General features: G+C 43.0%; 1 protein-coding gene and 2 pseudogenes across 1 annotated transcript; all 3 read right to left on the bottom strand.

Annotated features, from left to right (window-relative positions):
- Nucleotides 1-214: 214 nt before the first annotated feature.
- Nucleotides 215-11300, bottom strand: LOC147949160 (uncharacterized; annotated as a pseudogene).
- Nucleotides 11247-12262, bottom strand: LOC104755240 (nicotianamine synthase 2 pseudogene; annotated as a pseudogene).
- Nucleotides 12235-15901, bottom strand: LOC104731574 (65-kDa microtubule-associated protein 1-like). Its single transcript, XM_087488624.1, has 10 exons — nt 15633-15901; nt 14953-15048; nt 14647-14850; nt 14297-14542; nt 14004-14219; nt 13727-13882; nt 13326-13637; nt 13133-13220; nt 12893-13041; nt 12235-12809 (listed from the first exon to the last, which is right to left on the bottom strand). Exons 2-10 carry the CDS (start codon nt 15022-15024, stop codon nt 12489-12491), a joined length of 1764 nt encoding a protein of 587 aa, XP_087344750.1. The 5' UTR covers nt 15025-15048; nt 15633-15901; the 3' UTR covers nt 12235-12488.
- Between the last annotated feature and the right edge of the window lie 625 nt (nt 15902-16526).

Here is a 16526-nt window from a genome sequence, read left to right as displayed (position 1 = left end):
TATATAGATTTCAAAAGATATGAATATTCGAATAGACACAACTCTACACTGAACAATTGCAACTTTACAAAAAATACAATGAACAGTTGTAACTTTTCATAAAAAATCGTTTTAATGATCCATCACGATTTTTCAAAAAATATCCAAAAGTTACGATTAAACAAACACAACTGTTGGTCGCATTTATTCGGATTGTTATTATTATATAGATTCTTCACAGTCGATTTGCCGAGCAGTTACATGAAACCAAGCCACCGCCGGGTGGGCCCGTCAACTGAATATGACAAGTGCGTGCAGCAAGTATGAATACTGAACAAACCCTAGAACTGCGTTGACTTTGAAAGTACTTATTATTTGGTAATCAACCAAATTGCTCGCAACTTGTCTTCTGAGCTCAACCATATCATTGACCGGCAACAAGATTGAATCTGAAACCAGACTGATCGATACTAGGCTAGTCTGGCCGTTTATCAGGGAAAAGGGAAAGAGACTCTGTGCGGCAATCGATTCGTTCGAAAACCGGAGCTCAACTTGAATATCTTCAAACCGAACAACTTGTTTCTTGTTCAGATTGATGAAATTAAGTTGCAGTACAATATCGCTGCTGAAAACTGGTGAGTATTGGAAGAGGATTGTGTTTTGACTTGCGTTGGCGATGTCCGAAACTGGGATTCTCGGTCTAACGGGAAGAATCAGGATCAACGTAGTAATCCCACAGATTAGAAGAGCAATGCTGAAGAAGAAACAGCAAACGACACCACACCAAGTCCATGGACTGGTGTGTAACACCCGCAAACCAAATCTTGGTATTTTGGTAAGGGTGTCGATCGACACCTCCTAGTGAGGCATCGATCGACACCAATTGTGGTCGGTTTGGTTGGTTCAATTTTAATTGTCCGGTTTGCGTGGTTGGTTTAGGGAATCCCTAAATCGAGTTTTAAAGGAAGAAAACGACCTAGGGTTGTGTTGTTTTGTCTTATTCGCCGTTTTTGAGAGAAAACACAAAGAGAGAGTGTTCTTGAACTATTGGGAAGAGATTGAGAGATTCCTTGCTGTTCTTGGGAGATCCAAGGCTGGGAAGGTGCTAGAAGCTTGCTAGGAGTGAGGGAATTCGTTCTTGTTGGTCAGAATCTTCCTGCAAAGAGGTGAGTGCATGACCATGGCTTATCTAAGCTAAGATCTCTAGATTCTATGTGATTTGGTGCTTATGTGGTTGTTTCTTTGAGTTCTCTATGATATTTCGTTGCTGTCTGGGCTGGGTTTGGCTTCTGGGAGTGCAAGGAGCGGATTGGAGAAGCTTGGAGGCGAGATTCGGAGTTTCTGATCGAGGGAAATCGCTGCTCGGCATCGGTGTCGGTCGACACCAGTTGGGGTGTCGGTCGACACCAACGCGAGGACGGCTCGGGACTTTAGCGAGTGTCGAACGATGCCATGTGGAGGTGTCGGTCGACGCAAACTAGGGTTTTCGGGAGTGCCGGGCAGGGTGTCGGTCGACACCAGGTAGTCAGTGTCGATCGACACCATCTGGTGTCGGTCGACACCCCTTGTTCAGTTACGATGGTCGTTGCATGCTATGTATATTGCCTGGTTTGTTTTATTGATTGTTGTTTGTGGCATGTAGAGATCTTATTGCTTGTGTGTATAGCCCAGTAGATGGGAGGATTGCCTCACTGAGTGTTTATCAAATACTCATGCATCTCAATTTGTGTTTGTGGTGCAGGTAAAGGCAAAGTGTGATCGTGGAATCAAAGGCAATGAAGAGGAGGATGTTCTAGGGACTTGATTGTATGGTTATCTGGCATTGTTAGGTTGCTAGAATTGAGTCTTAGAGCATTGTTAGGATTGCTGGTTGTTTGATTTATGCTGTTTGGGATTAATGATGGATATTACTTATTTGGTTATTGGATATTGTTTTATTGGTTATTTATTGGTATGTGGTTCCGCTGTTGGATTGTGAATGTGGTTAGGTGGCTAGTGGGTATGGGACCACTAGTTGTAGTTATTTAATTATATTATTATTTATTATTCTTTTATTAAAAAAAAAATGGGAAGGGTTGTTTCATTTTGGTATCAGAGCCCTTACGGTTCTAGGACTAGGGTTCATTGTGCTTTTGCTGTTGATGTTTAGGATTCCATGCTATGATTGATTGTGTGAGTCGGTCAATTGAGTGTGGCATGAAGTCCTAGAACATCCTCTTCGAGCCTGTGTTGTGATTCCACGGTAAGTTGTGTTTCTTGTGTATTAGAATTATTGTTTGCTTAGCCTTCTGTTCTTGGATGATACAGATGGTTAGGGGTGAGGATGCTGTTGGTCGCGGTCGTGGTCGTGGGCGTGGTCGTGGTCGGGGTCGGGGACGAGGTCAGGTTCCTGAGGCCAGTGTGAGTGTGACCCAGAGCATGGCCAGTGAGGAGGTGGCGGAGTCACAGGTTCATCCTAGTGTGTCTGGAGACCAGGCTGGTTTGGGTGACGGCAGGGCGGATGGGCCCGGTGTCGGTCACGGTGTTGCCCCGGGTGTGGGGGTTGCAGCGGGAGGTGCTCCAGGCAGGGAGGATGTCTTGATGGACTTGCTAGCTCAGGTTCTGCAGCGACTTTCAGCAGTTGTGCCGCCAGTGGTTGGTGGGCAGGATCCAGTAGTGCCGCCAGTGGTTGGTGGACAGGATCCGGTAGTGCCGCCCGTGGGTGGTGGGCAGGGTCCAGCGGTGCAGCCTGTGGCGGGTTTGTAGGCAGGTGTGCAGCCTGGGGACGAGGTTGTGGATGCTCAGTATGTGCGGATGATGGAGCAGCTGCGGCATGTGGGAACAGGGTATTTCTCAGGAGGTACCGATCCGAGTGTAGCGGATGAGTGGAGAGAGCGGATGGAGGATATTTTCCTTTCACTTAGGTGTCCCGACCGGTACAGGGTGGATCTGGCAGTGTTTTACTTGTCAGGAGATGCTCGTGTGTGGTGGAGGTCGGTGACAGCATGGAGGGTGCGGAGGGGTATGTCTTGGGGAGATTTTGTGGGGGAGTTTAACTCCAAGTATTTTCCTCAGGAGGCTCTTGATCGTATGGAGGCACGGTTCCTGGGTTTGACTCAGGGGGACCGTACAGTGCGGGAGCTGGATGCAGAGTTCAGTCGGCTTGTGGGATATGCAGGCAGGGCATGGGAGCCAGAGGCAGCTCAGGTGCGGAGGTTTTTGTTGGCTCTGCGGGATGATTTGAGGAATCGGTGCAGAGTGAGGAGCTATGCTACGAGAGCAGAGCTGGATGAGGTTGCAGCTGGGATAGAGGATGACTTGAGGTCACAGGTGGTTGTGGTCAGTTCTTCGGTGCAGCCACAGCAGTCTCAGCCGCTTTCTGTTCCTAGCAAGGGCGGCAAGCCTGCGCAGGGGCAGAAGAGGAAGTTCGATGTTATGCAGAGATCGAGGCACGGGGGTGCGAAATGCTTTGGGTGTGGTAGTAGGGACCACAAGGTGTCTAGCTGTCCACAGAGAGGTGAGCAGCGGGCAGTGACAGAGCAGCGGGCGGTGACGGAGCCGCGGACAGATACTCGGGTGTGTTACTACTGCAGAGAGACGGGGCATATCAAGCCTCGTTGTCCCAAGTTGCAGCAGAGGGCAGTAGCAGTGTTGCAGGCTGGAGCTCAGCCAGGGGTGCAGCAGGGTGTGCAGCCGGTGGGTTGGATTGAGCCGACGACTCAGGTGTACTCGACTCAGGAGCCCGGTGGCACTAGTGCAGGAGCGATCACAGGTATAACTTCTGAGATTCAAACTTAGTCAATTCAATAGTTCAGATTATATTTGTTTTTGTTTGTGGTCAAGTGTTAGGTTCTCAATACATGAGGTTTGTGTAGGGACCTTGTTGGTGGGCGGGTTTAAGTCCCATGTTATGTTTGATTCTGGAGCTTATCATAGCTTCATTACTCCGGAGTGTGCCGTGAGTGCGGGGATCAGAGGGGATTCTGGAGAGCGTTCAGGAGTTGTCAGAGTTGCTGGAGGCAAGTTCCTGAGGGTTATTGGACGAGCTGGAGGAGTTGATATTCAGATCGCAGGAGAGTCGTGGCCAGCGGATTTGCTTATCAGTCCAGTGGAGTTGTATGACGTCATTCTTGGTATGGATTGGTTGCATCGGTATAAGGTGCATTTGGATTGCTATCGGGGTAGAGTGGAGTTTGAGCGTCCAGGAGGGAAGTTGGTTTTTCAGGGTATTAGACCGACTTCGGGGAGTCTCGTGATCTCAGCCGTTCAGGCAGGGAAGATGATCGAGAAGGGCCGTGAGGCCTATCTGGTTACTATATCTATGCCAGAGTCAGTGGGGAAATCTACGGTTAGCGGTATTCCGGTTGTGGAGGACTTTGAGGATGTGTTCCAGTCATTGCAGGGATTACCACCATCTCGGTCGGATCCTTTTACCATTGAGCTGGAACCGGGGACGATGCCGTTATCCAAGGCTCCTTACAGGATGGCTCCAGCAGAGATGGCAGAGCTGAAGAAGCAGCTGGAGGATTTGTTGGGCAAGGGTTTTATCCGTCCTAGTTGTTCACCGTGGGGAGCTCCGGTGTTGTTTGTTAAGAAAAAGGATGGGAGTTTCCGGTTGTGTATTGACTACCGGGGTTTGAACCGAGTTACTGTGAAGAACAAGTACCCTCTCCCGAGGATTGATGAGTTGTTGGATCAGTTGAGGGGGGCTACTTGGTTCTCCAAGATCGACTTGGCTTCAGGTTATCATCAGATCCCTATTCATGAGGCAGATGTGAGGAAGACAGCCTTCAGGACGAGATATGGGCACTATGAGTTTGTGGTGATGCCGTTTGGGTTGACAACCGCGCCAGCTGCGTTTATGAGATTGATGAACAGCGTGTTCCAGGAGTTTCTGGACGTGTCAGTCATCATTTTCATCGACGACATCCTGGTATATTCTAAGAGTCCTGAGGAGCATGCAGTACATCTGAGAGCAGTGTTGGAGAAGCTGCGGGAGCAGAAGTTGTTTGCTAAGCTGAGTAAGTGCAGTTTCTGGCAGCGTGAGATGGGGTTCTTGGGTCATATTGTTACAGCTGAGGGAGTTTCAGTGGATCCAGAGAAGATTCAATCCATCAGGGAGTGGCCGAGGCTGCAGAGTGCCACTGAGATTCGGAGTTTCCTGGGGTTAGCAGGTTACTACAGGAGGTTTGTTCGGGGTTTTGCGAGTATGGCTCAGCCGATGACTAAGCTTACAGGGAAGGATGTCCCGTTTGTGTGGTCACCAGAGTGTGAGGCAAGTTTTGCAAGTCTCAAGTAGATGTTGACTACCACGCCGGTGTTAGCATTGCCTGAGCAGGACGAGCCTTATGTTGTGTATACAGATGCTTCTAGAGTGGGGTTGGGTTGTGTACTTATGCAGCAGGGGAAGGTTATAGCTTACGCTTCACGGCAGTTGCGGAAGCATGAAGCTAATTATCCTACTCATGATTTGGAGATGGCAGCAGTGATCTTTGCTCTTAAGATTTGGAGATCCTATCTGTATGGTGGGAAGGTACAGGTATTTACAGATCACAAGAGTCTGAAGTACATTTTTACTCAGCCTGAGCTGAATTTGAGGCAGAGGCGTTGGATGGAGTTAGTAGCGGATTATGATTTGGACATAGCTTACCATCCTGGTAAAGCTAATCTGGTTGCAGATGCCTTGAGTCGGAAGCGGGTGGCTTCGGCTCAGGAGCAGGATATGGAGGTGTTGGTAGGTGAGATTAGTGCATTGAGTTTGTGTGCTATCTCACAAGAACCTTTGGGATTGGAGGCAGTTGATAGAGCAGATTTGTTGAGCAGAGTAAGGTTAGCTCAGGAGAGTGATGAGGGGCTGGTGAATGCCTCTAAGGCTGCGGGTGCAGAGTATCAGGTTTCTGCTAATGGTACTATCCTTGTGCATGGTCGGATCTGTGTGCCCAAGGGTGAGGATTTGAGGCAGGAAATACTGAGAGAGGCTCATTCGAGCAAGTTCTCTATTCATCCAGGAGCGACCAAGATGTACCGTGACCTCAAGCGGTATTATCACTGGGTGGGGATGAAGAAGGACGTAGCTGACTGGGTGGCAAAGTGTGATACTTGCCAGCTGGTGAAGGCGGAACATCAGGTTCCTGGTGGTTTATTACAGAGTTTACCCATTCCAGAGTGGAAGTGGGATTTGATCACGATGGACTTCGTGGTAGGTTTGCCTGTGTCGAGGACGTTTGATGCTATTTGGGTCATTGTGGACCGTTTGACTAAGTCTGCGCATTTTCTGGCCATCAAGAAAACTGATGGAGCAGCGGTTTTGGCCAAGAAGTACATGAGGGAGATAGTCAGATTGCACGGTATGCCTGCTAGTATTGTGTCTGATAGAGATTCCAAGTTCACCTCGGTGTTCTGGAAGGCATTTCAGGCGGAGATGGGCACGAAGGTGCATATGAGTACAGCCTATCATCCTCATACTGATGGTCAGTCAGAGAGGACGATCAAGATTTTGGAGGATTTATTGAGGATGTGTGTGCTGGATTGGGGTGGTCATTGGGCAGATCACTTGAGCTTGGTGGAGTTTGCTTATAACAACAGCTACCAGGCTAGTATTGGGATGGCTCCTTATGAGGCCCTGTATGGGAGGCCGTGTCGTACACCTTTATGTTGGACTCAGGTGGGGGAGAGGAGCATATTTGGTGCAGATTTTGTTCAGGAGACCTCGGAGAAGATTCGGGTTTTGAGGCTGAACATGAAGGAGGCTCAGGATCGGCAGAAGAGCTATGCTGATAAGAGGAGAAAGGATCTTGAGTTTCAGGTTGGTGATAGAGTGTACCTCAAGATGGCCATGTTGCGGGGTCCGAACAGGTCATTGACAGAGACTAAGTTGAGTCCGAGGTACATGGGTCCGTTCAGAGTGGTTGAGCGGGTGGGACCAGTGGCATACCGGTTGGAGTTGCCTGAGGTTATGCGTGCGTTCCACAAGGTATTTCATGTGTCGATGCTGAGGAAGTGTCTTCACGAGGGTGATCAGTTGTTGGCTAAGATTCCTGAGGATCTTCAGCCTAACATGACTTTAGAGGCGAGACCAGTGAGGGTGCTCGAGAGGAGAGTCAAGGAACTTCGGAAGAAGAAGATTCCTTTGATGAGAGTCCTGTGGGACTGTGACGGAGTAGAGGAGCAGACTTGAGAGCCCGAGGCGAGGATGAAGGCAAGGTTTAAGAAGTGGTTTGAGAAGCAGACCGCGACTTGAGCTTGTCTAGCCGGGTCCGAGTTGTAGTCCGTGGCTGGAGCGGGTACGGAGTATTCCAGCCCATCTCTCTTGATATTTGGTCGCTTAGGGGTGGTTGGTTGTGCGACTAAGTATCAAGATGAGGTGGTGCTCGGGATGCGGGTTGTTGGCTCCGGTTGTTGTATTTTTGGTTTTTCTGATGTAATTTCGTTGAGATTGTAACGATTATGACATTTTTTTAGATTAATAAGATGAGTATTTTTCTTTATGTTTGACTGTTGTTGTCACGGGAAAAGAGAAATAGCTCGGGTTTCTATTTTTGGAAAGTTTCCATAAATAGAAAGTTTCCACAAAAGGAAGGTTTCCATAAATAGAAAGTTTCTAAAATGGGAATGTTTTGTGGAAATGTGAGGTAGATCTAGCCGGGAGATACTCGTTGGCATCAGTGTTTGTTTTTGCTCAAGGCCGTGAGAGCCTAACTCACGTGATACCGATAGCTCGATGGACTTTGTGGCCAGAGAGTGGGAGTGGTATGTTGCTTCGGATGACGATCCGAGAGCGCGCTTGAGGGTGATGACCCAAGAGCGGGATATGTGAGGCTCCCTGGATACTGTAGCTGTGAGCCGCGGCTCGGCAGTGAGCTGGTATGTCTCGAGGGTTACGACCCGAGAGCGGGGGGAGTGGGTGCGTGAGACTCCCTGGATACCGTAGCTGTAGGCTGTGGCCTGGCAGTGAGCCGGTATGACTCGAAGGTTGCGACCTGAGAGCGGGGGGAGTGTGTGTGTGTGGTTGGCCTGATAGCGAGCCGGCATGATTCGATGGTTGCGACCACGGACGGGGGAAGCACTGAGTTGTGAGCAAATAGTGTTTATGATGCGAGTATATTGGCTAGAGGGAGACCTCGATGGTCAGTCGGAGGTGTGCGGGCTGTTGCGACAGTGGCACGGGAAACCTTGGCTGACGGTGTTTAGTCCGGTCTGGGGACGTGCGGACCGTGCAGACGGTGGCACGGAGGTCCTTGGCAGTTGGACGGTATTGCGGGATTCGGGGACGAATCCATATTGGTGGGGGAGAATTGTAACATCCGCAAACCAAATCTTGGTATTTTGGTAAGGGTGTCGATCGACACCAATTGTGGTCAGTTTGGTTGGTTCAATTTTAATTTTCCGGTTTGCGTGGTTGGTTTAGGGAATCCCTAAATCGAGTTTTAAAGGAAGAAAACGACCTAGGGTCGTGTTGTTTTGTCTTATTCGCCGTTTTTGAGAGAAAACACAAAGAGAGAGTGTTCTTGAACTATTGGGAAGAGATTGAGAGATTCCTTGCTGTTCTTGGGAGATCCAAGGCTGGGAAGGTGCTAGAAGCTTGCTAGGAGTGAGGGAATTCGTTCTTGTTGGTCAGAATCTTCCTGCAAAGAGGTGAGTGCATGACCATGGCTTATCTAAGCTAAGATCTCTAGATTCTATGTGATTTGGTGCTTATGTGGTTGTTTCTTTGAGTTCTCTATGATATTTCGTTGCTGTCTGGGCTGGGTTTGGCTTCTGGGAGTGCAAGGAGCGAATTGGAGAAGCTTGGAGGCGAGATTCGGAGTTTCTGATCGAGGGAAATCGCTGCTCGGCATCGGTGTCGGTCGACACCAGTTGGGGTGTTGGTCGACACCAACGCGAGGACGGCTCGGGACTTTAGCGAGTGTCGAACGATGCCATGTGGAGGTGTCGGTCGACGCAAACTAGGGTTTTCGGGAGTGTCGGGCAGGGTGTCGGTCGACACCAGGTAGTCAGTGTCGATCGACACCATCTGGTGTCGGTCGACACCCCTTGTTCAGTTACGATGGTCGTTGCATGCTATGTATATTGCATGGTTTGTTTTATTGATTGTTGTTTGTGGCATGTAGAGATCTTATTGCTTGTGTGTATAGCCCAGTAGATGGGAGGATTGCCTCACTGAGTGTTTATCAAATACTCATGCATCTCAATTTGTGTTTGTGGTGCAGGTAAAGGCAAAGTGTGATCGTGGAATCAAAGGCAATGAAGAGGAGGATGTTCTAGGGACTTGATTGTATGGTTATCTGGCATTGTTAGGTTGCTAGAATTGAGTCTTAGAGCATTGTTAGGATTGCTGGTTGTTTGATTTATGCTGTTTGGGATTAATGCTGGATATTACTTATTTGGTTATTGGATATTGTTTTATTGGTTATTTATTGGTATGTGGTTCCGCTGTTGGATTGTGAATGTGGTTAGGTGGCTAGTGGGTATGGGACCACTAGTTGTAGTTATTTAATTATATTATTATTTATTATTCTTTTATTAAAAAAAATGGGAAGGGTTGTTTCATGGTGCGGCTTGTGCTTAGCCGGACGCGAACCCTCTCGTGTAAGGGCTGTTCGATGCTGTCTAGATTAGAAGGTGTTGTTCTTGGTGTTGTAGTACCCATTGTGAAGACGGGATTACAAATGGAGGCGTTTCCGACATGAGGTTTTGTTTGAGTGTTGATAAGTAGAAGAACTAGAAGAAGGACAGAGGAAGAAGATTGTCTATGGAGTTTTTGAGAAAAGCTGTGTATTATTAACACGAAGATGAAAAGAGAATATGACAATCTTCTTCGTTTGTTTATGTCTTGATAAGTAGAATATGTCTTCATATACTGAAAAGAGAATATGAAGACATAAAATGGTGTTTAGTTTATTAGAAAAAGAGTTTAAGTATTATTATGTTAAAAATAATACTTAAGGAGTATTATTATGTTAAAAAGAGATTGTGAGGAGTGAGAAGAATATGAAGATATGAAATGGTGTTTTTTATTCACTCTTCTTATTACTTATCAAATGATTTGACATATTTTATTGATTTGTCTAGAAGATTTATTCTCTTCCACTATAGGTTGTAAGTTGTAACTAACAGTAGTTTATTTAATATTAATTAATTCATTTTAATATTTTGAGCTTGAACAAAGTAACTTAAGTTTTTCTTAATTTTTTCTTAATTTTTTCTTATATTTTACTTATATTTTGCTAAATCTTAATTAAATCAATTTTATTCAACATGTCTAATATCCTACTATATTAATTGGGAAGTACAAATATGAAACTAACCTTAAATGTGTAAAAGATTAGTTGACAAAGGTTTAAACAATTTTATTCATTACATACAAATATTTTATTGACAGGTTCAATAAACATTTTTAAAATACAAAAATTATAATATAAGCAAACCAAATTTTTAATCACAAATTATTATAAATAACATAATAATAAAATAATTTTTTATTAAAAAAATGTTCAGCCCGCGGTTCTCCGCGGGTTAGTACCTAGTTACTAGTGTTAATTATGGAACAATATATGGGTACATATAATTTTAATTTATACTAAAATCTTTTAATTTTTTTTGGTTATCTGAATAATTTATACTAGTTTATTATTTTTTAAGTTTTTGAAACAAAAAATAACATATAAAATATAATATATTATGGATATCAATTTAACGAGTGGAAGCTTAAGACTCTCGACGAGAAAGAAGGTTTAGATTGGATCCGTGAGATCGAGTTTTGCTTGAGTCATCACCCTGGTTAGTCCAACAAGAGAGGAAGTGGAGAGGTTGACTCGAGCTTTCCTGTTAGGAAATCTTCTACTTTCATGTTATTTTATTAATTTGAATAATACGTAACAGTTTTCGTTTGTTACTATCTCGGTTTAGTAGTCTGAAATACTTAATTTTGGTCTCTTTTGTTACTATCTTGATTTTTATTTTAAGTTTACAAGAAAGCTCATAAACATTATATTATCATCAAATGTTTGAAATTGCATGAAAATGTAAAGTTCAATTTTGAACTGAAAACGAATATATTTGTATTTTTAAGGATCTGTAACAATATATTTTCTGTTTGTTTACTGAAGATAACATAAAGAAAATGAAAAAAAAAAAAAATAGTTTTAGGCACCACAGATATCAATCACAAACAAAAGCTTCATGATTTATCAATATACATTGTAGTCTAGATCACAATATAAAAAGAACATCAACAAGGTTCCGTATCTTCAAACTAATATGAAGATTAAAGAACTCACGAAATTCACAAAATGATAATACTTAAAAAAACATACCAGTATACCACACTCCTCACAAGGCATAAAATCGAAAATAGCAAAACATAAAAACACATAATTTTATGAAAAGAGATGTGTTATAATTATTACTTGTTTACTCGATGGCACTAAACTCCTCGAACCTTAGAGCAATTAGTATAACCACACACCGTCCAATCTGGCTGCCTCTAACTCCATTCGAACCACCGAGCTTACGTGCGATGACCACCGAGTTCACTACGTCATCGGAGGGATGATAAATGGTCAACACCTCAAATCCTTTAAGATCGGAAGAGTCAACGATTGGATACAAGAAAGCTCTAAGACCATGAGCACTCCTTAGCATCAATACAGCTCCTGGAGCCATATATTTCTCCAAATGCTCAATAGCTTTGACCTTTGACTCTCTATCCATCCCAACAAGAGCTGCCAAGAAAACGACATCATATTGGTCTAACCCTTCCTTAGCATTTAACACATCAGTTGTGTGGAAGATCATGCGTTCGAGAGGTCAGGATCGCGAGAAACGAGGCTTGAAGCGAGTTTGTTGGCCTGTGAGTCGATGTCAAAGTTGTGGAACGTTGTGTTGGGGAGGTGGAACTTGGCCAAGACGATGGAAGTAAGTGGCATCGGACCCGAACCGATAAAGGCAACTTTGGTAGGGACATAGGTTGTGTGTTGAGATAGGAGATCGAATTCGAGTTTGCCTAGTTTGAGATAGTTGTTGTAATAGGGAAAGATGTGTAAATGGTTTAGTGGGTTGTCTTCAAAAGAGCCTAAGATTGTTGAGAAGTGTTCCTCTAAATAACCTTCGGCTTCACCACAGACTGAGGATGCTATAAACTTGGACGAAAACGATCATGCTATAGGGTTTTATGGGCTTTCTATCTCCAGGCCCATATAAATCCTGATCATACATGAGATGAGCGCGTGGAACATAAACACAATGTACCGTTGTAAAGAACTAAGAAAGTTGTGATTTTGGTCAAGCTTACATTTACTCCCATAATCCCTAGATAAGTAAGTCATTTGCAGCTTTTTTGGAGTCAAGATGATACCGTACCAACTACTTAAACAACACTAACAAAAACAGACACACACACACATACACATTCTACTCTGAAATGTTTTTTTGTCTTCTCTCTCAGGTGTTTCATCAAAGCCTTTTTCTCCCTAAAACCAACTCAAACATTGAAAATTACAGATCTTTTCCTCTTTTATTATTTTAAACCATCAAGGTGAAGCTGGAACTTGATGATCTGCGGTACCTGAAACTGGAGATGAAGCAGCTTCCTCTTTTGAAATGGCAACGTAGTTTGTAGGAGCAGCAGGCCTGTTGAGACTCTCCCTTCTTCCTCCTTCTTTTGCAGCAGACCTGCTTCCGTTCTGGTTTGCATTCAATGATAAACGCCGGTTTGGAGCTCCATTTGCTCCTCCGTTGTTAGCTCGTAGCCCAACCGGTTTCTTAGCACTGACTGGTCTTGCAGGGCTTGGCCTGGTGCTAAAGGCAGAGTCTTGCTCTACGTGTGGCTGTTCTTGAACCTTCTTTTGTTCCTGCTCATTAATTAAGACAGAGGAGTTCAGGGGGTGACTTAACATTTTGCCTTATCATAATTGAGTAGAAATGATGAACTTACCCTCAGCCTCCGTTTCTCCTCTTCTCGTTCTTGCCTAAGCATACCGTACTCATCTAACATAGCTAGCAGAGGAACACCATCGTAGGCAAAGGACATGCTGTGTTCCTCTTCCCAAGCCCGGGTCTTGGCAACCAATGTGTCAACCATGACTTTGCACAAAACAAAAGATCCAAACTTTATTTGATATGAATGAATACATAAGAGAAGTTTGCAAGCATATCTTAGCTATTCAAACCATACCAGGAATCTTGCTAACCAGAATCCTAGCTTTCTCAGCTCTCTTGAGATTCAAGTGTGCACCTCTACTTGCACTGTACCTGTTCTGATCCTGTTCTCAGAAAACAAAACCATGGAAATGCTCAAGATCCAATTTAAAGTTACTGTATATTGTGATGTATCATAGTGTGTATGAGTGAGATAAATTATGCATTACCCTGTTGTAGTCTTCTAACCAGCTCTCTTCCTCACAAGCTGACATCCATTTCTCAACACGGTCCAATATATCTTTTCTACTAAATGCTTCTTCCTTAGCCTTTGCTATCTGGCTATCCATGTCTGCCAATAACTCAGTAGGCTCAACGTTTCCAGAATCAATCAGTGACATGATCCTCTCACGAGCAGATTCTGGATTTATTTCTACATGAGCACGAGCATATATCTCCTCAAGCTCAGATTGTTTCTTGAAAGCAATTTCTTTCATTCGGCTAGCTTTCAGCTGGTCAAGCCTATCCACTTCCACCACGGCCTTCACGAGTTTATATGAAACTTTTAGCAACGCAGTAACTGATTTCTTCAGTACACATAGGAAGATTTATCAATGCAATATTAAATTACCTGCTCAATCAAATCACGTGCAAGAGCACCAGGCAAAGTGACTTCATCAACTGAAGCTGAAATGTTACAGGTAACATGATCAAAAAGCTCCCTTTCCTCATCAGGAGTATCCATCAGATTCCACAAATCAATTAACTGAGTAGCCAGCTCTTGTAGCTGCAACAACAAAAAACAAAGAATCATTAAAAAGCTCTCAAGCAGTTTCATATACAACAGATGCAATTTCTAGGGAACAATTTTAGACAAGCTAAGGATTCAGAGAAATTTGTCTTTTTACCTTTTGAAGTCTTTGCTTCTTATCATCTTTAAGAGTCAAGACGGTTTTAGCCAACCTTGAAAGTGTATCATTGCTAATACTTTTAGACTGGACACCGGTTTCTTCATCTAAGCTCGGATGAACTTCAGTGACAGTGCTTAAGAAATCCAAACCAAGAACGGCACATAAATCATGAACAGTACTCACAAACTCTAGCACCTTGTGCAGCCTGTCACTCTGCCAAAACGAAGCAGTTAGTAAGGAAAACAGATAAGGAAACATATAACCACGATATCCCTAACACAAACTTTTACCTTCTCTTTCTGGAGCTCTTGGAGTTGGCTATGGAAATCGTCTAATTTCTTAAGTGACAAATCAGACTCATCAACTATAGGAACCTCATTGCTCAAACCCCCAGCAATCTCTCCACATATCTTCTGAATTTGTGATTGTACATCAGAGAACTCTCTGACTCTCTCCTCTTTCTGTTGCCACAGCTGTTCAAGAGCTGGTGCTATAGCAGCAAGTTGCTCTTTAATCGTTCCTGAAGACTTATCCGGCTGCAACAACACAGAAGAAACAAAAAGACAAAAAAATATTACAAACAAAACACTTCAATTACATTTTCCAATTCTAAACATATGGACAAAAAAAGAAAACTTACAATGCCAACTAAGTTTTTATCTCCAAGAGATGCAGTGAGGCTTGATAGCTCAGCATTAGCATCTGACAAGGTTTGAAGAAGCTCAGCTCGGGATTTAGCAGCCTGCTCAACTTTTCTCTTGTAAACATCAAGACACTCTTGCTCTATCTGAAGTAGCAGTTTGTCTCTTTCCTCATCACTCTCACCAACTTCATCCCAGATTTCCTAATTTAACAAAAGTTAATGTTACACAAAGATGTTGAGTTAAAAAAAAAAAGCCCTGTAAATAAAATCTTAGAATGAAAAGAGCGTTGTAAGATTGTTTACCTGCAACTTCTGCAGTAAGGTACCACAAGAAATTTCCCCAAGAAGAGGACTTTCAGTATCTGTGATCGCCATCGTCAGGATATCAGAAGTTCTTTCCTATAGAAACGATCAGAAACAAACACCAATTAGAAAAGATAACACTAAAGTAAGAATGTAGTACACAGAGAACTCCACAGTAAGTAATGGACATCGCTCAAAAATCATCACTTGTATTAGATCTTATTAATGCATCAATATTGCAATAACAATACGAAGCTAGGAACAAAAAAAAACTAACAAACTCAGTAGATAGTTCTCAATCAAAGTTGTAATCTTTTTATTTGGGAATTAAAAACCCTTCTTCAATCAGTCAACTGCACAGACCAAAACATTCAAAAGAACCTTATAAATTGGAAAGAAGCAGTCTTAAAACTTCCCAAAGATAAAAAAAAAAAAAAAAAAACCTTTCTTTCTCACCATAAGAGCAAGAAAGCAAACAAAGTCCGATCAAGCAGAAGTAGAAGCATGTGAGAAAAAAAAGAAGCAGATCTCTTGTATAAGAAAAGAAAGAAAAAAAAAAAACAAGAACTTAAAGAGAATAATCAAACAGCATTGGTGATAAAACCAAAGTAATAAAAAAACTAAAGACTTTAAACTGATCAAATCTAACAGTGAAAAACAAAAAAAGCAACGTTCATTACCGAGATTGACACTGGATTTCTAGGGTTTTTATATGGGTTTCTCCACACAAACTCTTACTTCTTCTTCAGTTCTTCTTCTTCTACTTCTTTTTCTAGATCTGATGACAAAACTTACACTATTGAGAGTGAGAGAAATAAAATCATTTTAGCTAAGGAAGGAAAATAAAAATCAATCTATGGAGGAGAAGTGGAAGAGACGGAGAGGTGAAGGATGGGGACCCACTCTCTTTTGGTAGTACGATGGTAACTCCAAATTACTCACCACACCCCCTTGTTTTTTTTTACAAACATAACACTGTTCACAGACAGTCTTGTGTCTTTTTCATGTTTTTTCTTTTCTTTTTACTCTTCCTTGACTTGGTACTTTGCTTGTTTGACTTACACAAGTTATTTACTTTTACAAGAACAATGGTAGTAATATTTGTTTGTTCTCGGAATTAAATAAAAATGCTTCAATAGTTTTTGGTTTTTCTAACCAAGTTAACTTATGGTTATTTAAAGCGGTAAATGTTATGTGTATTGTGTAGTAACTCAACAAAAACAATTACATCCAATAGGTTGTTGACCAATTTATGTTTTAGGGACCTTAGATCGCTTCATCGCTAGATTAGCATTTACAGTATACTCCTTCTTTTTTTTTTTGGGTTTACTATGTTGTCACAATCAGTCCAATAATTCAACTCGAATTCATATTTTCAAAAGTATGGTGCAAGAGGATATTACAAGAGAAATACATTTTGAATTTCATCAAACACAGTTGACAAAGAAAAAAGAAAAACTCAAGACATATATGTTACAACATCTTTGACATTATAATTCTGGCATTCAAAAAAGATGAGAATTTCTCCGGAGTAGGGGTTTTTTTCCCCCTTCAAATTAGCAGTATCTCCGATT

This window comes from Camelina sativa, chromosome 2 (genome assembly GCF_030686135.1).
Source record: "Camelina sativa cultivar CO46 ecotype springtype chromosome 2, ASM3068613v1".
NCBI classification, from domain to species: domain Eukaryota; kingdom Viridiplantae; phylum Streptophyta; class Magnoliopsida; order Brassicales; family Brassicaceae; genus Camelina; species Camelina sativa.
Note: the sequence above shows the minus strand (reverse complement) of the source record. Positions and strands in the feature narration are given on the sequence as shown.